Source organism: Gavia stellata, chromosome 28 (genome assembly GCF_030936135.1).
Source record: "Gavia stellata isolate bGavSte3 chromosome 28, bGavSte3.hap2, whole genome shotgun sequence".
NCBI classification, from domain to species: domain Eukaryota; kingdom Metazoa; phylum Chordata; class Aves; order Gaviiformes; family Gaviidae; genus Gavia; species Gavia stellata.
In genome coordinates, this window is record NC_082621.1 from 3,765,187 (window position 1) to 3,788,145 (window position 22,959).

Sequence of the window (22,959 nt, forward strand, 5' to 3'; positions counted from 1 at the left end):
GCTGTGCGGGCCAGGGTGGGTGGAGAGGGCGGGTTTTCCCCCTGCGTTTGAGGACGGGGCCGTGCAGGCACGGCAGCAGCCCCGGGGGCGGGCAGGGCGCCTTCCCCCGTGCCCGAGGAGCGGCTGGCCGGGCGGCGGGGGCGAAGCCTCGGCCGCTTTCTGAGGGAGCCAACATGGCGCCGGCTCCTTCCCGCCGCTCGTGCGCGCGGGAGCCTGCGAGCCGACGTCACGCACGCGCCGCGACAGGCGAGCGGCCGCATCACGTGGTGGCGTGCTGGCGTCACACGCGCAGCGTCTCCTGCCGGTAAGCGGCGGCCGCAGCCTGAGGAGCGGGTGAGGGGCCGAGGGGCGCGGGGGGAGGTCGCTGCCCGGCGGGGCCCGGGCCGTGCTCACCGGTCGGCCGTGCTCACCGGTCGGCCGCGCTCCGGCAGGGCCCTCCCGGCCTGGGGCTGCCGGGCGCCGGGGGAGCGCTGCCCGGCGCAGCGCGGCGCTCGGTGCCGGGGTGGGGCGTGAGGGGGTGACCCGCTCTCGTGCTGCAGGTTGTCCGTCCTTTCAGGAGCTGCGTGTGGTAACACAAACGCGGATTCCATGTCTTTTCTTGTAAGTAAACCCGAACGGATTAGGGTGAGTGTTGAACACCTTCCAGCCTCCCTCAGACGCCGGCGTGTCGGTAGAGCCTGCCTTGCGCGTGTGCGGAGGAGCCGCGGCGGGGCCGGCCTCCTGGAAAGCACCGTCGAGTCCCGTTAAACCGTGCTGGTTACGGGGCAGGGTGCTAGGGAAAACCCCTGCGCTGGGGTGTTTATGGTGCGCGCAGCCGTGTCTCCTTTGGGTGCGGTGCGAGGGCTTTGTAACCGGCGTCGCAAGTCAGAAAAAGTGCGGTAATACTGACGATTTCGTACCTTTCTTTAAGAAGTAACCGCCTCACCTGTGTCGCACCACCGACAGTTTGTTGTGGGTTTTTTTCCTTTCCTAAATTTAACTTAGCTTGGAAAGCTAAACACAACAGCTTTGGTTAATTCTGTATTTTTAAGCGAGGAAGTTTCATGCGAGAAAACCACTTTTAATGCCTTAATGGTATTGTTATACGCAAGTTTTGAGTCATTGTCACCTAAAGACTCGTTGGTGCTTTCTAGGACTGGCTTCCCTTGCGCTAAACAGCATGAGGTTTTCTTTCAGTTATTTTACCAAGTAGACAAATTCTAACGGGAGTGTTTGTGATTTTTTATTTAATGCTAACTTCACGGTCAACACTCTGCAAGCCTAAAATTGCATATTCCATTGTGTGTTACATGTGTGCATGTGTATATATATATATATATATATGTATTTCTTTGACTCACAGAGTTGAATAGAGTGGTAGAAACATTTCTCTGCACAACCTAATGCTTGCTGTGAATTTTAAGCATGAATTCTGGAAGAGAACAACAGCTTTAAAATACTTGCATTCTAATTTTGCATTCAGTCAATAGATACGTAGCCAAAATATTTAAGTTCTCTAAGACCTCGCCTCGTTGTACATAGGTGAAGCTTTTTTTCACACCTCTTACACCCAAACAACTAACTTTTGTTTGCCTGTATAAGGGAGTTGTAGCACGCTTATCGTCTTTGCTGTATGTGCATGTGTAACGGTTCTTGTTTGAATGATGTAAAATTATGTTAACTTCATTGCAAGTGCATGTGGGTCAGGAAAAGCAGTAGCACCTGTGTGGTTGCTGGGTGCATGCCACCGTAGTGGCACAAGAAGAGAATATCCTTGTCCAAAGTAAGGGTGTAACTCTGATGCTGCAGCTGATCAGATTCAGACCACATTAGAATCCTTGAAGTGTTATGATTCTTGTATGTTTTTGGGAGGAGGGGGGAAAAGAAACTTGTCTCTAGATGAAATAACTAATTATTTGGGGGCTTTTTTTTTTTTTTCTTTCAGCGGTGGGTGTCTGAAAAGTTCATTGTTGAGGGCTTAAGAGAGTTTGAACTGTTTGGAGGTAAGTTTTCCTCTCGTTAGATGACATTCTTAAAATGTTTTATTTTAGCCGTAAGATCTGTTCATTTGGTTGTAAATATGTATCTTAATAGTAAAAGAGATGAATCAATCTGGTTGTAGCACCAGATCTGGTTATTCAAGCTGGCTAACAATATAAAGTTAATATGGAAGTGTCCAAGATCTAGCAAGTTATTTGGAAATCAATTTCATGTTGATGGCAGTACTATTTTCAGACTCTGCATTCTGTATTTCTTAGCATAACCACTTTTTTCCTATGCAAAAGATAGAGTTGGTGTTTGGGAAGGTTAATTATAATTTTCCAAGTAAAAATGGATTTTGAAACTCTGCTGATAGCTCCGCAGTCTGCCTGCAGGAGAGCTGATTGCTTTCTGTTCTGCTTTGTGCATAACGAGCAAAATTCCTGCTAGGATGCAGAATTCTTGATCAGTGATGTAGAAGGTGATCAGAGCATAGGAAAGATATCTAGATCTTGAGCTTCCAGGTGAAGTGGAAGAATTTTTGCTACTTTAAATAAACTTTAGAGAGTTTCTTCTGTATTTAAGCGAAGTAGATACGTCATTTTTGAATGTGTTTAAGAGGTATAATAAAAAAAAAGTCACCTTACATTTATGCTGAATATATGAACAGTAGCACTATTTGAAACTCTAATTCCCATACTTGTACTACAATTTGATTATTTTTAGGGCTGCAACCTTATGTGTAAATTAAATGTCTTTGTCTAAAAAAAAAAAAAATTGTATATATTTGGTATCAGAAAGTATCATGCAGGGTTATTTACTCAGTTTTCCAACTATATTTTTAATGGGTATCTGTTGAACACAACATGGTGAACAATTAATTTCTTCACTCCAGAGCAGCCTCCGGGTGACTCTCGGAGAAAAGTAAGTGGCTTTTGCAGGCTGTGGTGCTGTGGTTCATTGCATGGAGATTATTCCTTGTGGAAGTTTGATTTTTCTTTTTATCTTAGTTATATATTTCATCTCTGTATTTAGCTCTACAAGTGTGGAAACAGGTTTCACCCTGGAGTGGAGATTTTGGTGTGTGGTTTTCAAACTATATGTGACAAGGCAAACCTTTAAACTGAATCTCTTGGATTTGAATTTGTGTTGTCATCTCCCAGCTCCCCAGGGGTCTCTTTTTTAAGATGGTTTAGATCTGATTCTTCAGAGATGCTAATCTCTTGTAACTCTCTTAGAATAAAAGGAAGAGGTTAGTTTATGGGACTTCTGAAAACTAGGCCCCAAAAATTTTGTGTTGGCCATTCCAAACCAGTGTTCCCTTCTGAACTCATTGATTCTGATTTCCTTTCTCTCTTCCCTGTAGAGCCGCCACAACAGAGGCTCCAACATTAAACCCGGGCATCATGTAATTTTCAGTTTAAGGTGACCTTACCTCCTGTTGTCTGGTTGTCTTCAGAGCCAATTCCGTGCATCTTTAGGGAGCTTTGCCTCTTAAAAACTAAAATCAATTGCGGACACGGAATGTCTGTTTAAAAACGTACAGCCAAAATGTGGCAGTTGACAACTTTACCTTGATGCTTTTTGTTCTGCAGGCCCTGTTTGCACACTATCTGGTTCATAATGAACAATGCTCAACACAACTGATGATAGAATATATTTGTCTAAATGATTTCCCACCTGCCCACACCACATTGAAACATTGCTGTGTGCAGGTATTGCTACAGTTTAAGCTAATTACAAACATGAATTAAGTGTGATTTGATTATAACTGTGTCAGTTCAAGCTGCTTATAATTGATTTTTGTGCTGGTGTCTGTAATTTACTGGCACAAAGCTGAAAATACGAGATGTACATGGAAAGTTTTGTATAAAGTCAAGTAAATTCACACCTTTTTTAAATTGCTGAGTGTTACACATATGCTGGACTGGAGGCAAATTGAGATTAGCATCTGTTTTGTTTTTGTTAAAGTATTCACTTGGGGTTTGGTTGCCTCTGCAGTAGTATTGCTGACTCTTATTTTGATTTTTACATCTAAATAAAAGCTTACTTATTCCAGCAGGGCTGTAGAAAAAGGTAAATAATTTGGGGAGAGGGATGGGAGGAAGATTTTTGTTGCTCGTGCTGAAAGTGAGTGAGGGAATGAGGAGGTGGAGAGGAGGGCAGCAGAACAAAAACGACATTCCCTCTTCCTAATTCAGATGAACGTCCTTTGGCAAATGCAGATCCTTGCTAGCAGCACATAACTGATTTTCTTATGGCATTTATAACAGTAGTTGCCTTTCAAAGATTAATTTCCTTAAATGTATCTCAAATTAAAATCGGATCAACAAACCGGAAAGCTAGCTCTTAATGAATGTCACGCCATAAAGCTAGTCATATGTAACTTCATTTTGCAGCTGCTTTTGCTTTTGACCATACACCAAAAGTTGTCCTGTGTGAAACCACTGAGGAGCTTTTTTGCAGTATTTCATAAATGACATTTCAGTTTAACTTTTTCTTTTTAAAACTCTTGTATGATGTTGATAAATTTCTGGTAGAGCTCCTTTTGCATTAACTCTCAGTTACTGGTCACTGCTAACATGAAGAGAGGTGAGTGAAGACCTCTGATGTACTGGAAGACTTTTAAAAAGGGAATTTACAGTATTTTTCCATTACTGTTGAAACAGCCTACACCATTAATAATATTAAATTTAATTTTTTTGCATCTGTTTTGTTGGCTTATGCTATATCTAGAGTGGACTTTATTAAAGCAAACCACTTACATATTGCTCAGTGTTTCACCAGCTGTCATTGCTCCATAACGCTGCTTATCAGAGCCTCCTGCTTTCATTTCCTTGGTGGTGCCTTTCTGCTTCAGAGGTTTCCATCTGCCTGTGTGTCTCTCCTGGCAATCTTGCTGTTGACAGGACTGTGAAATTGCTGGAAGAAGTAATGAATGATACAACTGAGATCAGAATTGACAGGCATTTTTAACAGAAGTTTGAAATTGTGAGTGGAAAGTTGCTGCCTGTTCTCTCAGCCAAGGAACAGCTCTGTGTAGTGTTAGGACTAGAAGAAAAGGATTTGGGACTGCTGAGATCTCAGGGGTTAGCTATCCTGAAACAGGAGTGAGTTGCTGTGCCAGAGTTGTTTGAGCTGAAATTACACCATAGCACTGTTCACAAATCTTAAGTTTTGCCTTTTCCCTTAACTGAAAAATATAACTATTTTAAAGGTAGGCAGAGAAAGGTAAAATGTGTGCTGTTCAAAGTCAGTTGAAAAGGTGGAACTGGGGAAGCGTGACTATTGGTTTACTCCCAAAGTATACTTAGGGACTCAAAGGTAATTTACGGCAAATTCATGTCTGTGCTCATTGCACTACCTTTACCCTGAACTGAGTGTAGAACAGCAAGTTCCTCATTTTTCAGCTGTCACTGTGGTGTTTCCATCTTTCAGTGATGGAAAAAAGAGTATTTGCTGTCACTCTAGGAAAATGCACAAGCCTCTTCTGCTTCGTGTACCATGAGAAAAGGTCTGATAAAGGGCATTTGCAGTTGATGAAGAATGAGGTGGAAAAAATGAGCTGGAGTTCCAAATGTCAGGAGGAGTTAATGTGCCGGAAATTTGAGATAACTAAATGTGATCTTAGACACCAAATAAATTTGGTTCCCCATTAGGATGCTCTCCTTGTGACTTTGGAAATTTGAGTGAGTTGGAAAGTATAATGGAACTTGCAAGAACATTGAAGTTTGTCTTCTGCAAAATCCTGCTTGGAAAGATTTATGTGTATGTAAATAAAGCAGATAGCTTTATGGCAGATGTAGTGAAGAAAAGCTGACGGGCTTGGGAGTGCTGCTTCCCTGTGGGGTGTGGGGTCTTTTTCTTTTCTTTTCTTTTTTTTCCTCCTGTAAGCACTAATGCTTTGCAGTTAAGTTTTTGCTTTCATTTGGAGCTTCTCTTTTCATGTGTGTCTGATCTTCATATCTTGGGCTAAGTTGGTTCATCACTTCTACCATTCAACTAAGCAGCTTCAGCTGCGCTGGTCTTATCACAGATGAGCAGCTGAAAACCAGAAGCCCCAGCATCAGACAGGAATGCTGACTGCCACAGTGCGGAGAGGTGCTATAAACAAGCTTTCCTTTGGCCTTTGCTCAGGCAACAGGATGGTGGCACAGAAGTTTGTAATTCATGGGAGAAAGGTAGTTACTATAAAACAGTGCTTAAGCTGTCCTGGGGAATAGTAATTGGCTTTACCCAAATACTCCTAAAGAAATTCTAGCGTACAGTAATTAAGAACCTGCCTCTTACAGTGACATGTTTTGAAACACAGATATCTGGATCTTCTGAAATGAGGCATCTCCTGGATTTCAGTTGATAAATAACTATTTAAAATTCATTTAACAGCAATTAAATTCTCTTCTCTATATTCAGTACTGTCTTATTATTTTGAGTTGTATGATAATAGAAGGAGCAGATAATTTTTTTAGCATGTGATCTTTATTTCTTTTGACCTGACTTGATTTTTTTTTTTTCCCCCAGACAAATGAGGCGAGCTCCGAGTCGATAGCTTCTTCCCCTAAAAGGGACACCATGAGCAACTTCCTACCAGACAGCAGCTGTTATGAGTTGCTCACTATCATAGGTAATACTACTAGTGGGCTGAAGGATCGGAAGTCTGCTTTGCAAAGAAAATAACTTCTGCAGATTTGTTGGCCTTTTGTTGATTGATTCTTTATTTTTGATATTAGAAGCCTGTCCTCTTTGATTTTAAAATCACCTCAACAAAAAATGAGATGCCAGTCCTAAAGGCTTTCAACTGAAAGAGGCATGTGGTGGGTTAACGATATTGAGTGAAGTACAAAGTCAGCAGAAGCCATCTGAAACCTGTCCCTGTCCTTGGTGAGGCTGTGGCCTAATAATTTTATTTCTACCTCAGTTCTGAACTTGAAAGACAGGATAATATTACTGGCTAGGAGGATTTCTCTCAATGGGATACATGCCAAGGAAGGTGGCATCTGATGGAACGATTACTCTTTTTCACAAGGCCAAAAATAGTTTCAGTAAATGAGTGTAAAGATTAATTAAGGGTCAAGGACTGGAGGAGGTCTCCAGAAGTGTGTGGTCCCATAAATATTGCTGAAGCTTTAATGCCTTCTCTTTCAGGCAGAGGCTTTGAAGACTTGATGGTTGTGAACCTGGCCAGGTATAAACCCACAGGGGAGTATGTCACAGTCAGAAGAGTGAACTTGGAGGCCTGCACGAATGAAATGGTCACGTTCTTGCAGGTAACACGAATCCACTAATACCATAATGCAAGTTCAGGAGAGGACAGACCCCAAGAGCAGTGCTTATCAATACTGTATTCATATTTCTGCATTTACTAAACTGAATCAAAATATCTTTTCTTATTTTAGGGGGAACTTCATGTCTCCAAGCTCTTCAACCACCCTAACATCGTGCCATACAAAGCAACTTTTGTAGCTGACAACGAGCTATGGGTAGTGACATCTTTTATGGCCTATGGTAGGTGGAGAGGGAATACCTTCGTCTGACCGTCATATTCTGTGAAATGAAATTTAAAAGGTGAAGTATCCTTGGTTCTTTTCTGACCAGTTAAGAGGTGTTTTGTTTCTTTTTAGGTTCTGCAAAAGATTTAATCTGTACCCATTTTATGGATGGAATGAGTGAACTGGCTATTGCATATATCCTTCAAGGTGTATTGAAAGCACTTGACTACATCCACCACATGGGCTATGTACATAGGTATTTAAAAAAAAAAAGGCGATCCATTTTCCTTCTGTTGGAAGTTCTCAGAAATACTACGCATCGTTAGAGCAGAGTGGCTAGTTCAAGAGATGCGGAATGCGTTATCAAGTTTTTTATTACTTTGCTGTTAGAGCAAGCCAGTTTGATGCTTGTGGGAAATTATATCATTGATCTTTCTAAACTGCGTGAAAGTGTCACTGTGGAATAAACTTATCTCAAAAGACCCCTGCATATCTAAAATCACAGCCGCAGCTCATGTTGACAGGCTGACTTGTTAAGGCTCTGTTCAGATACTAGTGGCAGTGTGCAAATTGAGACTGACAGTGGTGGTGGTGGGGGATTTGCCCTGTTACTGCTGAAGGTCCTGGGTCCATAACCTTTAGTCCTGCATTTCTCCTTGCCACAGAAACATTCTCTGGGAACCTGCAAAGTGGGTGAATAGAGTCCTGTTTGTGTTTGTAGAAGTGGTTTTGCACAACATTCAGGATGGACGTTGGGAGTCTCAGCCTCCTGGTAGGAGGCTGATCAAGTATTGTCCTGTGCATTGAGCTGTCCAGTAGAGTAGGCTTTCATCCTTTCCATAGGTGCTCACCGAGGATGAATTTCTCGTTAGTACTACAAGTTCTCTTATTCTCTTTCTAAATCACTGTCTCCAGCCCTTAGCACATTTTTCTCTTCTCTGATACATCCTTCTGTTGCGAGAGTAAATTTCAAATGCTGAAAGTTCTAGATCATTAGTGGTTACTACCTTTATTGTACGTACTGTAAAAGAAATTCAGCTTACCTATGCCTGCCTTAAATCCTTTGCAGTGCCCTTCCATACTAAGTCTTCCTGAGAAAGCTGTAAGGAATGTAACTCCTTTGACGGCAGAGAACCTAACTATTTTTACTTTTTTTTTTTTAGGAGTGTTAAAGCCAGCCATATCCTGATTTCTGTAGATGGGAAGGTGTACCTCTCTGGCCTGCGAAGTAATCTAAGTATGATCAACCATGGGCAGCGACTCAAAGTTGTTCATGACTTTCCCAAATACAGCATCAAAGTCTTGCCTTGGCTCAGTCCTGAAGTCTTGCAGCAGGTGTGTTTAAAAAAACCTGCTAGTTTTTAATGGTATATGGTATCTCTGTATAATTTTCTGAGTTCTTATGGCATGGGAGGGCAGGCATGACAAAAGCCATAGGGTTGCTTTTTCTTGTGATGAGCTCTGTCCTTTTTTCCTATCCTTTTTACCTTAAAACCAGTGACCCCTAGCAAGGGGAAACCTGTATTCCTGTCAAAAGGGGCAATTGCTGAGAAGCCCATGTTACAATGTTGTCTTTTCTTTCTCTCCAGAGGCAGGTGTGCGAGTGCAAGGAAAAGGAAGGGGAGAGGAAACAGATTTGGGGTGGGTGCAGGGCGAGTGGGTAGAATTTGATCTGATCTGTTTGACTAAATAGTTTCTTTGCTAATGGGAGAATCTGTAGAGGTACCTACAAAGTGTTACATTAGATGCCGGTTACCCAAAGGTAGAAGCCACTCCTACTAGTTAGCTGATTTCAGTTAAATAAATGTTGCCCTTAACTGTGTGTTTTAACAAACAAAAAACCCACCACCACAATAAACCAGCCTATATGTGGGTTCTACTATTTCTGCTCTAATCATTTGGGTTTGCTGTTCTGCATATCAACTCATGGGTATTGCCCATGCAGTCACATGTAAGTCCACAAGGCTAATTGTTCTCTTCTTTTTCATCTAGAATCTCCAAGGTTACGATGCAAAATCTGACATTTACAGCATAGGGATAACAGCCTGCGAGCTGGCAAATGGCCACGTGCCATTTAAAGACATGCCTTCTACTCAGGTACGGTTTAAAAGCTGTTCCTTTCTCATCCTTTATCCTGGCACATGGAACTGCTTTGCTGCACTGGGTGGGTTGTGAAGACAGAAGGGTGCCGTGCCTTACCTGAATGAGAAATCCTAACTGTTGAGTCTTTTTGTGTGGGATGTTGCTGTGCCCCTTCTCTTCCAGATGCTTTTGGAGAAGCTGAATGGAACTGTTCCCTGCCTGCTAGACACCACCACCATTCCTGCTGATGAGCTGACTATGAAAACCTCTCGCTCAAGTGCTAACTATGGGATGGGCGAGAGCATGGCTATTAGCAATGTGAGAGCGGCCAACGGAGAGCCAACCCTGCACCCTTACCTTCGGACCTTTTCTACCTACTTCCATAACTTTGTAGAGCAGTGCCTCCAGCGGAACCCTGATTTCAGGTAAAGCCAGGTGAAAGCTGCTCTTTGCAGACCTGCTCTATTCTAGGGCTGATTAAACTGTGAGAGCCAGCAGAGGTCATTCAGAGTTTTCTTTTCAAAAGCGTAGTGGAGTGAGGATGTGCTCCATACATTGAGAAGAGCAGTCCAAGTACGTAAAACAAGAGCAGTGTTAACACTTTGAGACACTTTCTATAAGAGAGCCTGAAGAATTACTTTGCACTCTTCTTTGGGGGGTAGAGTGGTGCTACATGTTAGGAGAATAAACTGAACAACTTGACTTTCTGGTCCCTGTGAGACTGTTTACCCAGTTTCCATCACTGCCAATGTCTGCTGTTCAGCCAGCAGAGAATAACGATGGGAATTGATGGAGAACTGTATTTTCCTCTGCAGTGAGCGTAAGGTCATCTTTAGCCATCACAAACTTCTCTAGCATACCACGCTGTTCAGAAACTTTCCCTTCACCAAATGTTGTGGTGTGCAAGTAGGTAACTTGCACAGAAGAAGGTTGAACTTAATAAACATAAACATAATAAACAGTGCTACTGGTTACAAAGGGGATATCTCCTATAGCTGAAACTTAAGAGAGGCAGAAAGGACCCTAGTCTTGTCTTTTTTCTGCTACCTGACTTTAAACACTGACACATTTTCTTGTGTATTTACTTTATTCTAACTCCCTTCTCCAGGCCAAGCGCAGGTGCTCTGCTTAATCATCCCTTTTTCAAGCAGGTAAGGAACTTAATTAATCTGCCGATAAAGCACAGGGCTTTTCTGTAGTTGTCTTGCTGTGTCACTGAACCTGAGGATGGGAATGTCGAGTTGCTGAATTTTCTGTGATCTGAAAGGATTAAGTTAGTTTGGTGACTAATTGTAGTGCAGCTTGGTGATCCTCACGTTCTCCTGGGAGGTGGACGGACTGTTCTCAATGCATCTCTTCCTTGTCTAAACAGAGGATGTAAATCTGCTGGTCCTGTATGCCAGTTTTTCACCCACAGCCTATTGAGTACTGGGGCAAGGCAGTCCTAACCTGCTCCTTACTGAGCCCAAACTGAGGTGACCTGTGCATTGCTTACAGCGGTGTGGCAGGTTGGCTCTCCTGTCCCTGAAATGATTTGTCTGGCTTGCTCTGTGCTGAGGGTTGGGGCAGTGCTTGACTGAGGGGAGCATCAGGACGATAGCACGCAAGTGCTGCTGGAACGGCTGCATGCAAAGCACTCTCTTGTTACAAGATGCAGTGTGAAAGCCCTGTGCATCTCTCGGTGCAGGCGGGAGGATGATACTGTGTTCTTACTTTCTGTCTATAACCACACATTGTTCTGCTCGTCTGTGATGGGCAACTGTGGGGAAGCATTTCAGCAGCTGAGTTCTCTCCTTTCTGTGCAGATCAAGCGCCGCGCTTCTGAAGCACTCCCTGAACTTCTGCGTCCCGTCACCCCCATCACCAATTTTGAAGGAACGCGGCCCCAGGATCCCAGTGGCATTTTTGGGCTGGTCTCGAACCTGGAGCAGCTGGATGTGGATGACTGGGAATTCTAGAGAAACAGGGACTATACCTGGTTCTGGAGGAGCTTTCTGGACATTGTAATTTATTGGTCCTGTTCATAAAAGGTGATGAATGTTACACGTAGAAGAGTTTACAGGTCCTTGGGAAGGAACTTCAGCTGCCTCTTTACTTAGGAAATAGCCTAGGAACAAATGGACAGACCTGAGCTGGAAAAGGATCAGCCCCAAGGAACGGTGGAGTATTCCAGATGGCACAGTGCCCAGAGCCCCAGTTCTTGCAGCTGAGCACTGGTAGATCACTCGAATGGGTTGAGGGAGTCTGTTTAGTCTCTGTGAGTTTCTGAAAATCACTGGCTTCCTTGTATCACAGTTGAAGGCTGCATCTCCCTACCCCCTCTGGTTCTTTCTCTTTTAAGGGTGCCTTAGAGTTAAGGGGAGGCAGGCAGCTCTTAGTTTTGGGCATTCTCTTAGAGCTAGTCTGATTACTGTTACAGGGTAACTTGGAGGGTGGGGAAAAAAGGGATTGTGGTCTTAAATTTAGTCACTGCTTTGGGATGGAAAATGGGAGATCAAAGATGACCAGATTCTGTTCCAGGCACATTCACTGCATTGGGCATTCCTCCTCAGTACTGGGTTCTCTTATTCCAGTTCTGTTGAGAGCTTTTCAGGTGACTCCTCCCACTTGATGCTGAGCATTCTGAACTCCAGGTCAGACAGGGCATCCCAGCCTCTCCTCCTGTGGCTGCCTGCATCACCAAACCAAGTGTGCAAGCCTGTGCAATGTACCAGCTTTTTTTTATCCCCACAGCACATCTAGTTGAGCCTCCTGTTAGCTGAGCTGCTTTCACAGCATGTAATTCTTGTACCAACTTGTTCTCAGTGACTTACCCTGGCACAGAGGAAAAATAGGTTGATTTTCATGCTAAGTCCTCTTGCTCACAACTCCTCTTTGAACGTCATGTACAGAATTGATCTTAAGCCTTCCCCAACAGAATGACAGGTAAAAGCTTGCTTCTCATGTGGCTTCCCTTGATTCATTGCTGTGTGACTGTGCCCTGCTGCTGTGGCAGCTCTCCCCCATTCCATGGTAGTTGTTTTTGGGGGTGTATTTAAGGCTTGTAGTTTGACCTTTCCAAGGACCAGAGGGGCTGGGGGTCTTCTACTCTTTAACAAAGCACTGGGAATCCAGTCCTGTAGGTGTGGTTGATGGGAGTAGTGGTGCTGGCAACAGGTCCTTCTTGTGTTTATAAACTGTACTTGAACCCAGATAAAGTTTGTTACTCTAGTTTTTTGCCAAAACAAATAAAGTATTTCTGAAGTTTTTTTTTTTTTAAGTCTGCTGTTTCTGCAAGATGATGGGGTGGATCACAAATGATGACAGAGGCTGGCTGTGCATGCTTGCTCATTTCCTTACTTTCATACAGCTCACCACAGTTAGTCGTGACTGCCTTCATGTTTCAAAAATACATTTCAACTAAAGCAAGAAGCAGCAAACAACTGCTTTTGCTCTTTTCTGAAAGTTTCAGTAGAATGCATTTTCCCAGAACAGGGGTGTTTGTAAGGGCAGGCTAGGACAGGCCCACTTCTACTTCTTCCCTAGGATCAGGTTTGGCTCCTGATTTAATTTTATTACAGTAAATAGATCTTAATTTCCTAGCTTGTTATGAAGTCTGCAGCTTGTGAAAATCCTTACCTCTTACTTACAGCAAGAAAAAGCACAGCACCACTCGGCATAAAACCTTTGGGACTGAGTTAGTGATGGTTTGGAGGAGATGAATCATCCCTCTTTGTGAGGAAACTTAAGAGATGTGTTGCCCACTGAAGTTCTAAGCCTCTCTTGAATTTTCCTAGGAACCAAGGGGCAGGCAGAAGACAGGAGGGAATACATGGAGCTATAATACATCACAAATAACTGCAGCACTATAGCCTGCTTTCCCCTGAGTTAGCATTTTTAGGGTGAAGGATGAACTTAATGCAAGCTAGTATTTCTCATCCCCTTCCATGCTTTCAGCTTGCTACATGCTCAGAGATGATGGACTTGACTTAACTTAGAGATAGTTTTATGCTTACACAGCAGCCAGAAGCAAGCAGGATCAGTGTAAAGTTAGGAGTGAAACAGCAGCACCTCAGTCAAAAAAAGAAGTTAAGTAACTGACTGTAGTCTTCAAAGCCTCCTGCCCCAGGTACACTGCTGCACTCGGAGGCAACTGCCAGGGTCTTGCTGGCAGCGTGGTGGTAGCAGGCAGCCGTATGCAGCCACGACTCGTGAGTCTGACCTTACCTGTTCTGTCCTATGCCCTCACAGAGCAGCAAAAGAGTCCAGCACAGTCAGGACACTGCTTTAGTAGCTGCTGGTTGGATACACAAGCACTGCCTACAGCTGCTGGCCCCAAGGCACCTGCTGTGAGCTTTTTTTTTCCTCCCATGAGAACTTTATTCAGCTAGATACAAAACAGGGTGCTCTGCTATTGCGGATCCTCTCTGTGGTCTGAATGCTGCTGCTCTTCCGCCTCCTCCTCTTCCTCCCCTTTGTGTTTTTCCAATTTTGCCATGAGCTCTGAAAAACAGGAATAGACAGGATGAGACTCCAGTTGCAGGGGCTGTCCCACAACAAAACCAGGTGCCCAGGTCCTGTGAACACCCATCTCCACAAGAACCAGGGCAGCCACCAAAAATCACTCGCCTACAGAAAGGCTCAGCTAGGAGCTACCACTGTTTGCTGAGCCCATGGCATCAGATCACAGAATCACTACAGTTGGAAAAGACCTGTAAGACCATCAAGTCCAACCACCAACCCAACCCCACCATGCCCACTAAACCATGTCCCGCAGTGCCACGTCCACACGTTCCTTGAACACCTCCAGGGATGGTGACTCCACCACCTCCCTGGGCAGCCTCTTCCAGTGCTTCACCACTCTCTCAGTAAAGACATTTTTCCTGATATCCAGCCTGAACCTCCCCTGGCGCAAACTGAGGCCATTCCCTCTTGTCCTATCACTTGTCACTTGGGAGAAGAGGCCAACACCCACCTCACCACAACCCCCTTTCAGGTCGTTGTAGAGAGCGATGAGGTCTCCGCTCAGCCTCCTCTTCTCCAGACTGAACACCCCCAGCTCCCTCAGCCCCTCCTCACAAGACTTGTGCTCCAGACCCCTCACCAGCTCCGTCGCCCTTCTCTGGACACGCTCCAGCACCTCAATGTCCTTCTTGTAGTGAGGGTCCCAAAACTGAACACAGCATTCGAGGTGCGGCCTCACCAGCGCCGAGTACAGGGGCACAATCACCTCCCTGGTGCTGGCCACACTATTTCTGATACAGGCCAGGATGCCGTTGGCCTTCTTGGCCACCTGGGCACACTGCTGGCTCATATTCAGTCAGCTGTCAACCAGCACCCCCAGGTCCTTTTCTGCAGGGCAGCTTTCCAGCCACTCATCCCCAAGCCTGGAGCGTTCCATGGGGTTGTTGTGACTCAAGTGCAGGACCCGGCACTTGGCCTTGTTGAACCTCACACAATTGGCCTGGGCCCATTGATCCAGCCTGTCCAATGTTGCAGTCATACGTTACAGTCATAGAATCCCTCACACAAGCTGCTGCCTCTGCTCCTGCAGCACATGCCCCCTACCCTCACCAGAAGTCACGCTCCCCAAGTTCCTCATCTGGGCAAGCACAGACACTCATTTTGCACCTATGGAGCCACCCAGGCTGTGATTTAGTGTCTCCTGGCACTAAAGAAAGCTCTGCCAGCAGCCAAGAGCTGTGAGCTCCAGCTTACGACCAGGCCCAGCACCGAGACGATACCTCAGGAGCTGGTGCCTTTGCTACTCCAGACACTCCCACTGACAGCCCTCTTCCCCACAGGTGCCCATTACCTTTTGCTGGGTTGAAGACTCCATTGGTTTGCTTGTCACAGACGTAGCAGCGCTGGGATTTGCGATAGTGTTGGAGGGCACAACTCTCACAGAAGTAGTGCCTACACCTGTACGGAGACACAGATGCCACTGCAAGTCACCAGATAGATAGATACAATCACTGTGTCCAGGGGTTAGAAATTATTGACTACTGGTCCCTGGGGGATGCGAAAGTGAGCTGCATGCAGAGCTTCCTCTGCAGCACTGTCTCCATGAAAGGTGTTTGAGCATTGCCTCGCTAATGTGGAGTGATGGCACAGAGCCACCAGTGAGCTCTTCCAGACACCAGGTACCCAGCAAGACAGGCAGCAGTGTGGGAGGGAGCTGGCAGCGTGTGATGTCCACGCTGTGCCCAGCCTGCTCCTCATCCTCGCCAAGCTCTTGGCTTCCCCATGCTTCTGTTTCTCTGCTCATGCAATGCAGCGTGCCATTCAGTGTCCAGGAGGAATGAAGGCATGAAAACAAAATCTCAAGGTTAAGGAGAAAGATGCTGCAATGAGGCAGCATCTGTGGAAATCTAAATCTAAAAGGTGACTGGACAACAAAGGCTTGAGATGCCTTCCAAGGAGATCCTCCAGATGCAGTTACAAGACTCCCTGGTTATCAGAGGCTTTCCCCACCCACGAGGAAGCCATGGCAGAAAACAAGCAGGTTCCACCCACCAGCCTGTGGGCAGTGTTTGTATTTGTCTTGGACAGTCAGTAACTGGTGGGCTCGATCGACACCAGACACTTGGCTCCTCATGCCAAAACAATGACTCACTTGGTGACCACAGGGTTCTTGAAGGAACTTCTGCAGATGAAGCATTTGAAAGGCATATCCTCCTCATCACTGCTCACCTCATAGTTCTCCTCATCTGCAGAAAAGAAAGTTAACCAGACTGGAGCAAGAGCAAAGGCAGCCAGACCAGCCCATGCATGGGGTATGAAATATTAAATATGGAGAGAGTACAGCAGGTGGGATTGAATCTCTGCTGGAAACAATAGAGCTTTGGCATCTGGGTGTTGCTAATGTCAGTAACAGATGTGGGACTGAGATATAATTAGGTCTAATGAGCCAGTGTGCTTGTTGCTCATCTCACAAGAGCAAATTCTCTCCTACCTCGCCCACTTGCTGCTATAAAGAGAGATATCCTCCAGCCCCCTATTTTTTAGATTTTCTTCCGAACCAGCTGCCACCAAACTCTTTGGCTCCAACTGAACAAAGAACATCCTCTTCCCCCTGACTGCACAGCAGTTCATGAGAAACACCCATGAGCCTTGGGCCACAGCTCCAGACACTGCGAGTGAGAAATAATGATGTGACGTAGCATGAAAGCACCCCACCTCCTAGGCATGTGGTGGGTAGGAGATGGTCACATCTCCCCAGCTCCACGCAGCTCGCTGCTGGGACCCACACAACAGCATTTCTATCCTTTCACAGCGAGCCAGAGGAAATAATTCTCTCTGGTGGCAGTCAGCAGTTATCTGAAAGCGGCAGATTTGCCCGGCACTGTCAGTGGTTACTGGCCCTAAGGTTATTCCACAGCAGGGAGTTCCACAGCTTTGGAATAAAGAATCTTTTCTGTCTAATATTAATTCAACCCATGGCCCATGCAGTTTCAGACAGCAAAGGACCCATTTCATTCTTAGCGATCCAATATTCCTAAGTCACGTTCACTTTAGGGCATGGTAAAAGGCAGGACCTGGTAGCCTCATCCACCATTAGCTTAGGGAGAGGGAGAGCAGAGGGGTGGTGCCGTACCATTGACTCCGTACCGGCCTTCATCCAGTTCCCGTTCGATCTGCCAGCCATGTTTATAGTCCGAGCGGTCGTGGAGGAATTTGCAGCTATCTGAGCAGCACAAAGAAAGAGGAATTAATGGCTAGGCTGTGCAGGGTAGAGTGTTAACAGGACACCTCATTCGGGGGCAGCCTGAGCTTTGCTCAGCAGGTGGTGAAACCTGATTGCTTCCCTGACCGCCTGTGCTCCAGGGCATCCCCAAGCTCCTGGAGCAAGCACAGGATCCCTATCAGGGTAGACAGGCCATGAGGATCGTGCTCTGTGTGCCACAGCGACAGTTCCAGCATCTACACACATGGGAAGTGGGATAAGGAACAGGAAATTCCATCCCTCACATGGCCTCAGTGGCCAGAATACCTGTGGGTATGTGGGTCACTGGAACACCCCAGGGGTCCCTCCCAGGACTCTTACAACCACTGATCAGAGGCCATCAGCCTTCAGAAGGGCCATCATGAATGACAAGAACGTTACATGAAACAACTTTGCAACAGCATCACACACCAGCTCTGCAAACAAGTGCCTGTAAATCCCTAAGTGCACATCTTAGCACCACAAACACGGGATCACAAGCTGGACTGGATCCCTTTGCATATCTGGCGCAGCACTTGTTTAGTTGCAGGCAAGATCCACTCACCTCCAAAGCCACAGAACCCAGTTTCTTTGTAGTCCTTGCAGATGTCCGGCTGGTAGTCCCACCGCACCGTGGCCCGCAAGTGCTCTGGAGCACGGATGGGTCCTTTTCTGAAAGGGTGGGAGAAGGCTCAGGCCGGCTGCGCAGCTGCGGTGGAGAAGGCCCCTGGGGGCCTGGTCAGAACCAGACACCGGACTCATTAGACAGAAAGAAGCTGGCAGTAACAGCAAAGTTCAAGCCCCAAACAGGTGCCTTTGGGGATGCTGCCTGAGCTCCTCTGTGGTCCCAGTCCTCCGAGGCTCATCCCAACCTACCTGACCATTCCTGAAGAGGCATTTCCCATCGATGTATCCTTGGGCTTCACATACTTCTGGTAGTTGTTAATACCGCGGTAAATTTTATCATCTTCCTTTCCTCTCAGCTCCTAGGAAAGCAAAAAGAAAGGTGATTAAGGATCAGAAAAGCTTCCTGATACAGATTTCCTTTCACCACTCTGACATCAGTCTCCCTTTCCAGCCCTGCTTTCCTTAATACCAAGATGCCAATAAAGCCAGAAAATTCCCCTATTTCCAAGGGCTGCACTCTTGGCTTAAATTTCCAGGGAGAAAGAGACTCAAACTCTTCTTGGTGTGTAGAAGGGGATGAGTAAAGCACTGCTGTAAAACACTAACACTAGCTCTTACAGAGCAAGGCTGACTCACCTCCTGGATTTTCTGGCTGCGCTCAAAGATGGCCTGGGCATCCTTCTCCTTCTCCGTGTCCAGTTCATACACTGCTGTAGCTCCCATGTCTTCTGGGCCAACAGGTTTCTGAAAAGCAAGAAGAACTTGTGACAACAGTGAAGAGAAAACCTGTATAAGACAGAGAGCTCCTTGGCTACCTGGAGAGTCAGTCACAGAGCAAGTACTGGACATGGCCTGCTTTACCTTCCACCAGTTCCCACCATCCCTTAGCACCTGCCAGGGAGAGTCTCCCATAGGCCAGATCCAGCCTAGTGCTTGCAGAGGCCAGAGTCCTATACTCACTGCTCCCAAGTTTTAGCCTGCAGAGTCAGGAAACACTTGTCCTTACTTTACTCCTTCACGCTCAGCCTCGGCTTAGCTGGAAGCTGAACTCAGGTTTCCCATGTCCAACACTTCAATCATGAGACCATCCCGCCTACGCGCAGGATGTTATGTCTGACCTTTTAACCCACCTGCAGGTGGCTTACATTCAGTTTTATTACAGTGACTTGGTTTAGATTCCTCTTTAATAGACTGAACAGACACCTATTCCTAGGTTTTATCAGATCTTCAGGAACAGCTGCACAGAAACCGAAGAATAATTACAGCCAGCCTCAATTAAAACCAAATCCAACTTAGGTACCAAAAGCTTCTGGAGCCCCAAAGCTGTCATCTCCTCCTGTTCCCTTCCCATTCTCTTACAGCAAGGAGGGCTAACAACATGCTGCCTCCCTTGGCAGCAGTCAAAGCAGTGAATAATTACAGCACAAGGTTATATTCGTATTAATCTCTAATGTGACAAGGAGACCTGGGTCTGATCTGCAGCTTTGACTGGGGACGGTTAGGCATTATTCCCATTTTACACAGAGACACAGATAATAAGGAAATAGGTCTGAAGAGGAACATAGGTTGATACCTGCTTTTAATCCTACTTATATCCTGCCCAGGCTCATACTAATGGGCAAAATTTCACTGAATCAAGAGAAAAGTTAGGAGAAAAATCTAGTGGGAAGAGCAATCTGAGCTGTGCCCAAACCTTCTGGAGTGAAATCAGCTCTGATGTTAACAGGACACCCCACCCACCAATCCCAAGAAAACAATGACCGCTCTCTGTAGCTCTTACTACATCACTAGTTACAAGGATAAAGATGGGAGCACCTTTTAAGTAATTTTGAATTCTTTGTGAAGGAAGAGGGTCTAAAACTGAAAACATGAACCCCACAGCAGGGCAAACCTGATTCAAGTGCTCCCTCTCCTGAAAATTTTGTGTGGCGTTGGGCAAGTCCAGTGGCATTCTGGGGTTTTAATTCCCACCTCTAAGAGGGAAAGGCCAACCTTAGACAACCTGTTGAGGATGCAGGAGGTGTCAGGATAATAAACCTAGCACAAGGTGCTTGTCTATTAAGAGGGAAGGGACAGCGAGGTGCATCTACAGATAAAAAAGAAGGAACGGCTGATCCCACATTCACAGAGGCAAATTCTCTCTATCAGGTGTGGGGTCTGCCAGTCCCACCTGACCTCACACCCCAGAACCACATTCTTGCCCAGTGCTTACCGCCGACCTTGTCGATTTGTAAGTGACTCCGATCTCCTTTGATGGATCCTCATCATCACTGCTGCTCAGCGCGTAAGCGGGCCTCTCCTTCATGCATCTCCTGGTCTGAGGGGCAAGAAGACAGCAGGTATGAAGGACGGAAGGCTCCAACACTGTGTCTAGCTTGAGCTTGGCTGGCCGCTGCAGATGCACGTCAAATGGAGCAGTGCCCTGCTGTGGCTCCCTTACCTTCTGGATCATGGGGTTGGGAGTCTCCCGCCGCCGCTCCTTCCGCACCACCGTGCTGCCCTCCTCACCGCTGCTCTCTGAGGGGTGAAACCCAGGGGTAAGGGTGCGCCCGGGGGCAGGACCTCGACCCAAGTGCAAGCTCTGCTGGCAGCCTCCCCCCTCTGCATGCTAGGGACGACCAGGGGAAGGTGCGGGAGGCCGGCGAGAACTCCCGAGGGCGGTGGCACGGCCGGGGAAGAGCCCTTCACCCCCTCCACCACAGGGACATCGGTAGGGCTGGGGAGGGCGGCGAGGCCCCTCCGTCTGGGGGCAGCGCTCCGGGGCGGCACCAGGCCCTCCTTCGCCTCCCCGGGGTATGGTAACGGCCCGGCCCCCAGCGCCCTCTCGAGGTCCTCCGCGAGCCCCCGCCGGCCCTCACCCTGCTCCTGGTCGCTCCCGGGCCGCTTGCGCCGGCCCCTGCCCGCCGCCAGGCCCCGCTTCTTGAAAACGAAGCTGCAAACACTGCTCTCCTCCGCCATCTTGCGCCGCCGACCACTGCCGTCAGCGGCTAGAGCGGCGCCGGAGGCGGCCTCCCGCAGCTCGGCTCCCCCTGCGGGCGAGGAGGACTGGGCGCCCCCCGCAGCGGGGCCGGGCCCCGGGGAGAGCGGCGCCCTCGGGGAAGGGCGCTCCCTGCCGGCGGGGGGAGGGAGCCGGGGCGGGCCGGGGGCTCCCGCGCTGCTGAAGCCCCTCGGGGCACCCCTGGGCCGCTCCCCGCTCCCCTCCGCGCTCCCCGGGCCCCCCGGCGCCCCGGGCCCGGCCCGGGCCGGCCCTTCTGGCACCCCGGCTCCTGCCTGCGGCCTCTGAGCGCGGCAGCGGGGCGGGTGCAGTGAGGGGCGAGGGCCGCCGCCCCTCCGCCGCCGCCCCCGTTCCCCCTCCATCGCCTCCGGGCCGGCAGGCTGCGGGGGCCTTCCGCGTCGCCATAGCAACGGGGGAACGCGCGGAGCCCCAGCACCCCCCGGGCCCGCCCAGGCTGCGCGCCACGGCGCGGGGCGGGCGTGGGTGCGTGAACACGCGTGCGTGCATGTGTGCGTGTGTGTGTGTGTGTGCATGCGTGGGTATGCATGTGTGTGCGCACGTGTGCACGCGTGGGTGTGCATGCGTGGGTATGCATGTGTGCATGTGGGTGGGTGTGGGTGGGTGTGCATGCATGCGTGGGTATGCATGTGTGCATGCATGTGCGCGCGCGTATGTGCGTGCGTGTGTGCGTGTGTGCGTGCATGTGTGTGCATGCGTGGGTATGCATGTGTGCGTGCATGCATGTGTGTGTGCGTGCGTGGGTATGCATGTGTGCGTGCACGTGTGCGCGTGTGTGTGCATGTGTGTGGATGCGTGGGTATGCATGTGTGTGTGCATGCGTGCGTGCATGCGTGGGTGTGCGTGCATGTGTGCATGCGTGTGTGCGCTCACGTGTGCATGCATGGGTGTGCATGCGTGTGTGTGCATGTGGGTGTGTGCGTGTGGGTGTGCATGTGTGCCTGCATGTGTGCCTGCATGCATGGGTATGCGTGTGTGTGTATGTGTGCGTGCATGCGTGGGTATGCATGTGTGTGTGTGCATGCGTGTGTGCATGTGTGTGTGCACATGTGTGGGTATGCATGTGTGTGCACACGTGTGCATGCGTGAGTATGCATGTGTGCATGTGGGGGTGTGCGTGGGGGTGTGTGCGTGTGGGTGTGCATGTGTGCGTGCACGTGTGCGCGCATGTGTGCATGCGTGGGTACACATGTGTGCGTGCATGTGTGGGTATGCATGTGTGCATGCATGTGCATATATGTGCATGCCCGTGTGTGTATGCCCACATACATACACGTGTGTGCATGCGTGTGCGTGTGTGCATGCGTGTGCATGTGCGCATACGGGGAGAGGACCCGCAGTGTTTCTCGCAGCAGGCAGAGCAGCTGCAAGAAGGACTCTGCTGCCAGGGGAGCTCCCATGGGATGTGCGCTCAGGCCACAGCTCTGCACCCACCCTGCATCCCCCACGGGTGGGTGCCAGGATGAGCTCCCAGCCCTCTCCTCCTCCGGACCCCGTCCCCGTGGGCCGATGCCGTGGGAGAGGGCGGCAGACGGCACCTGAAGACGGGACCCATTTGCCAGTGCGTTCGTGCCCAGAGCCCAGGGCAGCACGCAGGCACCATGCTTTCAGCGGGACTCGTTTGCTGCAGGCTTCCCGCATGCCTGCCCTTGTTTCAGGGCAGCGTGGCGATGCCTTGGATGCTGTTCCGCTCTTCCCTGTGCCCAGATGGACACTGGCTTTTGCAGCCCTGCCAGTCTCCTGCTGCGTGGTACGTATGACCATCCCCGGGTCTGGATCTGCTCGGCAACAGCTAATTTTACTATCGAGTCAAATTCCTCTTTTACTTGCTCTTGGTGGCAGCAAGCCTTTTCATCACAGATGCTATTTGGGCAATGCAGAGTGACAGAGGTGATAAATCATATCACCGCTGCCTCCTTGTCCAGTAAACACCGCCATAAATTCCTTAATCGTATTTTTTGTACGGGGAATTACAGACAAGCTCTGCACACAGAGATCACCTGCCTCTGCCGCTGGGCTCTGGCTCGGGGCCGTTGCCAGACAGCGTTGGGCTCTTCCCAGCGGCACCACGCTGTGTTGAGGAGTGCAGACAAGAATATTTGTTC

The 22,959-nt window shown here is 48.2% G+C and overlaps 2 protein-coding genes across 2 annotated transcripts; one reads left to right on the plus strand and one right to left on the minus strand.

Annotated features, from left to right (window-relative positions):
• The first annotated feature begins 328 nt into the window (after nucleotides 1–328).
• STRADA (STE20 related adaptor alpha) lies at nucleotides 329–12,772 on the plus strand. Its single transcript, XM_059830322.1, has 13 exons — nucleotides 329–333; nucleotides 540–624; nucleotides 1,925–1,982; nucleotides 2,855–2,883; nucleotides 6,481–6,583; nucleotides 7,105–7,226; nucleotides 7,356–7,464; nucleotides 7,581–7,704; nucleotides 8,612–8,783; nucleotides 9,441–9,545; nucleotides 9,714–9,955; nucleotides 10,639–10,681; nucleotides 11,336–12,772. The coding sequence occupies exons 2-13, from the start codon at nucleotides 589–591 to the stop codon at nucleotides 11,486–11,488; spliced, it is 1,296 nt and encodes a 431-aa protein (XP_059686305.1). The 5' UTR covers nucleotides 329–333; nucleotides 540–588; the 3' UTR covers nucleotides 11,489–12,772.
• Nucleotides 12,773–13,874: 1,102 nt separating this feature from the next.
• LOC104254949 (E3 ubiquitin-protein ligase RNF113A) lies at nucleotides 13,875–20,799 on the minus strand. Its single transcript, XM_059830547.1, has 10 exons — nucleotides 20,700–20,799; nucleotides 20,282–20,358; nucleotides 20,054–20,158; nucleotides 18,478–18,585; nucleotides 18,091–18,200; nucleotides 17,780–17,886; nucleotides 17,107–17,196; nucleotides 16,126–16,219; nucleotides 15,325–15,431; nucleotides 13,875–14,012 (listed from the first exon to the last, which is right to left on the minus strand). Exons 1-10 carry the CDS (start codon nucleotides 20,797–20,799, stop codon nucleotides 13,921–13,923), a joined length of 990 nt encoding a protein of 329 aa, XP_059686530.1. The 3' UTR covers nucleotides 13,875–13,920.
• Between the last annotated feature and the right edge of the window lie 2,160 nt (nucleotides 20,800–22,959).

What these genes read in the sequence shown, in the direction of transcription:
- LOC104254949 (XM_059830547.1), bottom strand. Translation starts at nt 20,799, where the DNA reads ATGGCGGAGGAGAGCAGTGTTTGCAGCTTCGTTTTCAAGAAGCGGGGC. An exon ending in AGGCCGGTACGGAGTCAATG is followed by an intron (nt 16,220 to 17,106) that starts GTACGGCACCAC and finishes TCTTTTCTGCAG; the next exon opens with ATGAGGAGAACTATGAGGTG. An exon ending in AGTCTTCAACCCAGCAAAAG is followed by an intron (nt 14,013 to 15,324) that starts GTAATGGGCACC and finishes CCTGTTTTTCAG; the next exon opens with AGCTCATGGCAAAATTGGAA.
- STRADA (XM_059830322.1), top strand. Translation starts at nt 589, where the DNA reads ATGTCTTTTCTTGTAAGTAAACCCGAACGGATTAGG. An exon ending in GTCCTGAAGTCTTGCAGCAG is followed by an intron (nt 8,784 to 9,440) that starts GTGTGTTTAAAA and finishes TTTTTCATCTAG; the next exon opens with AATCTCCAAGGTTACGATGC. An exon ending in AAGACATGCCTTCTACTCAG is followed by an intron (nt 9,546 to 9,713) that starts GTACGGTTTAAA and finishes CTTCTCTTCCAG; the next exon opens with ATGCTTTTGGAGAAGCTGAA.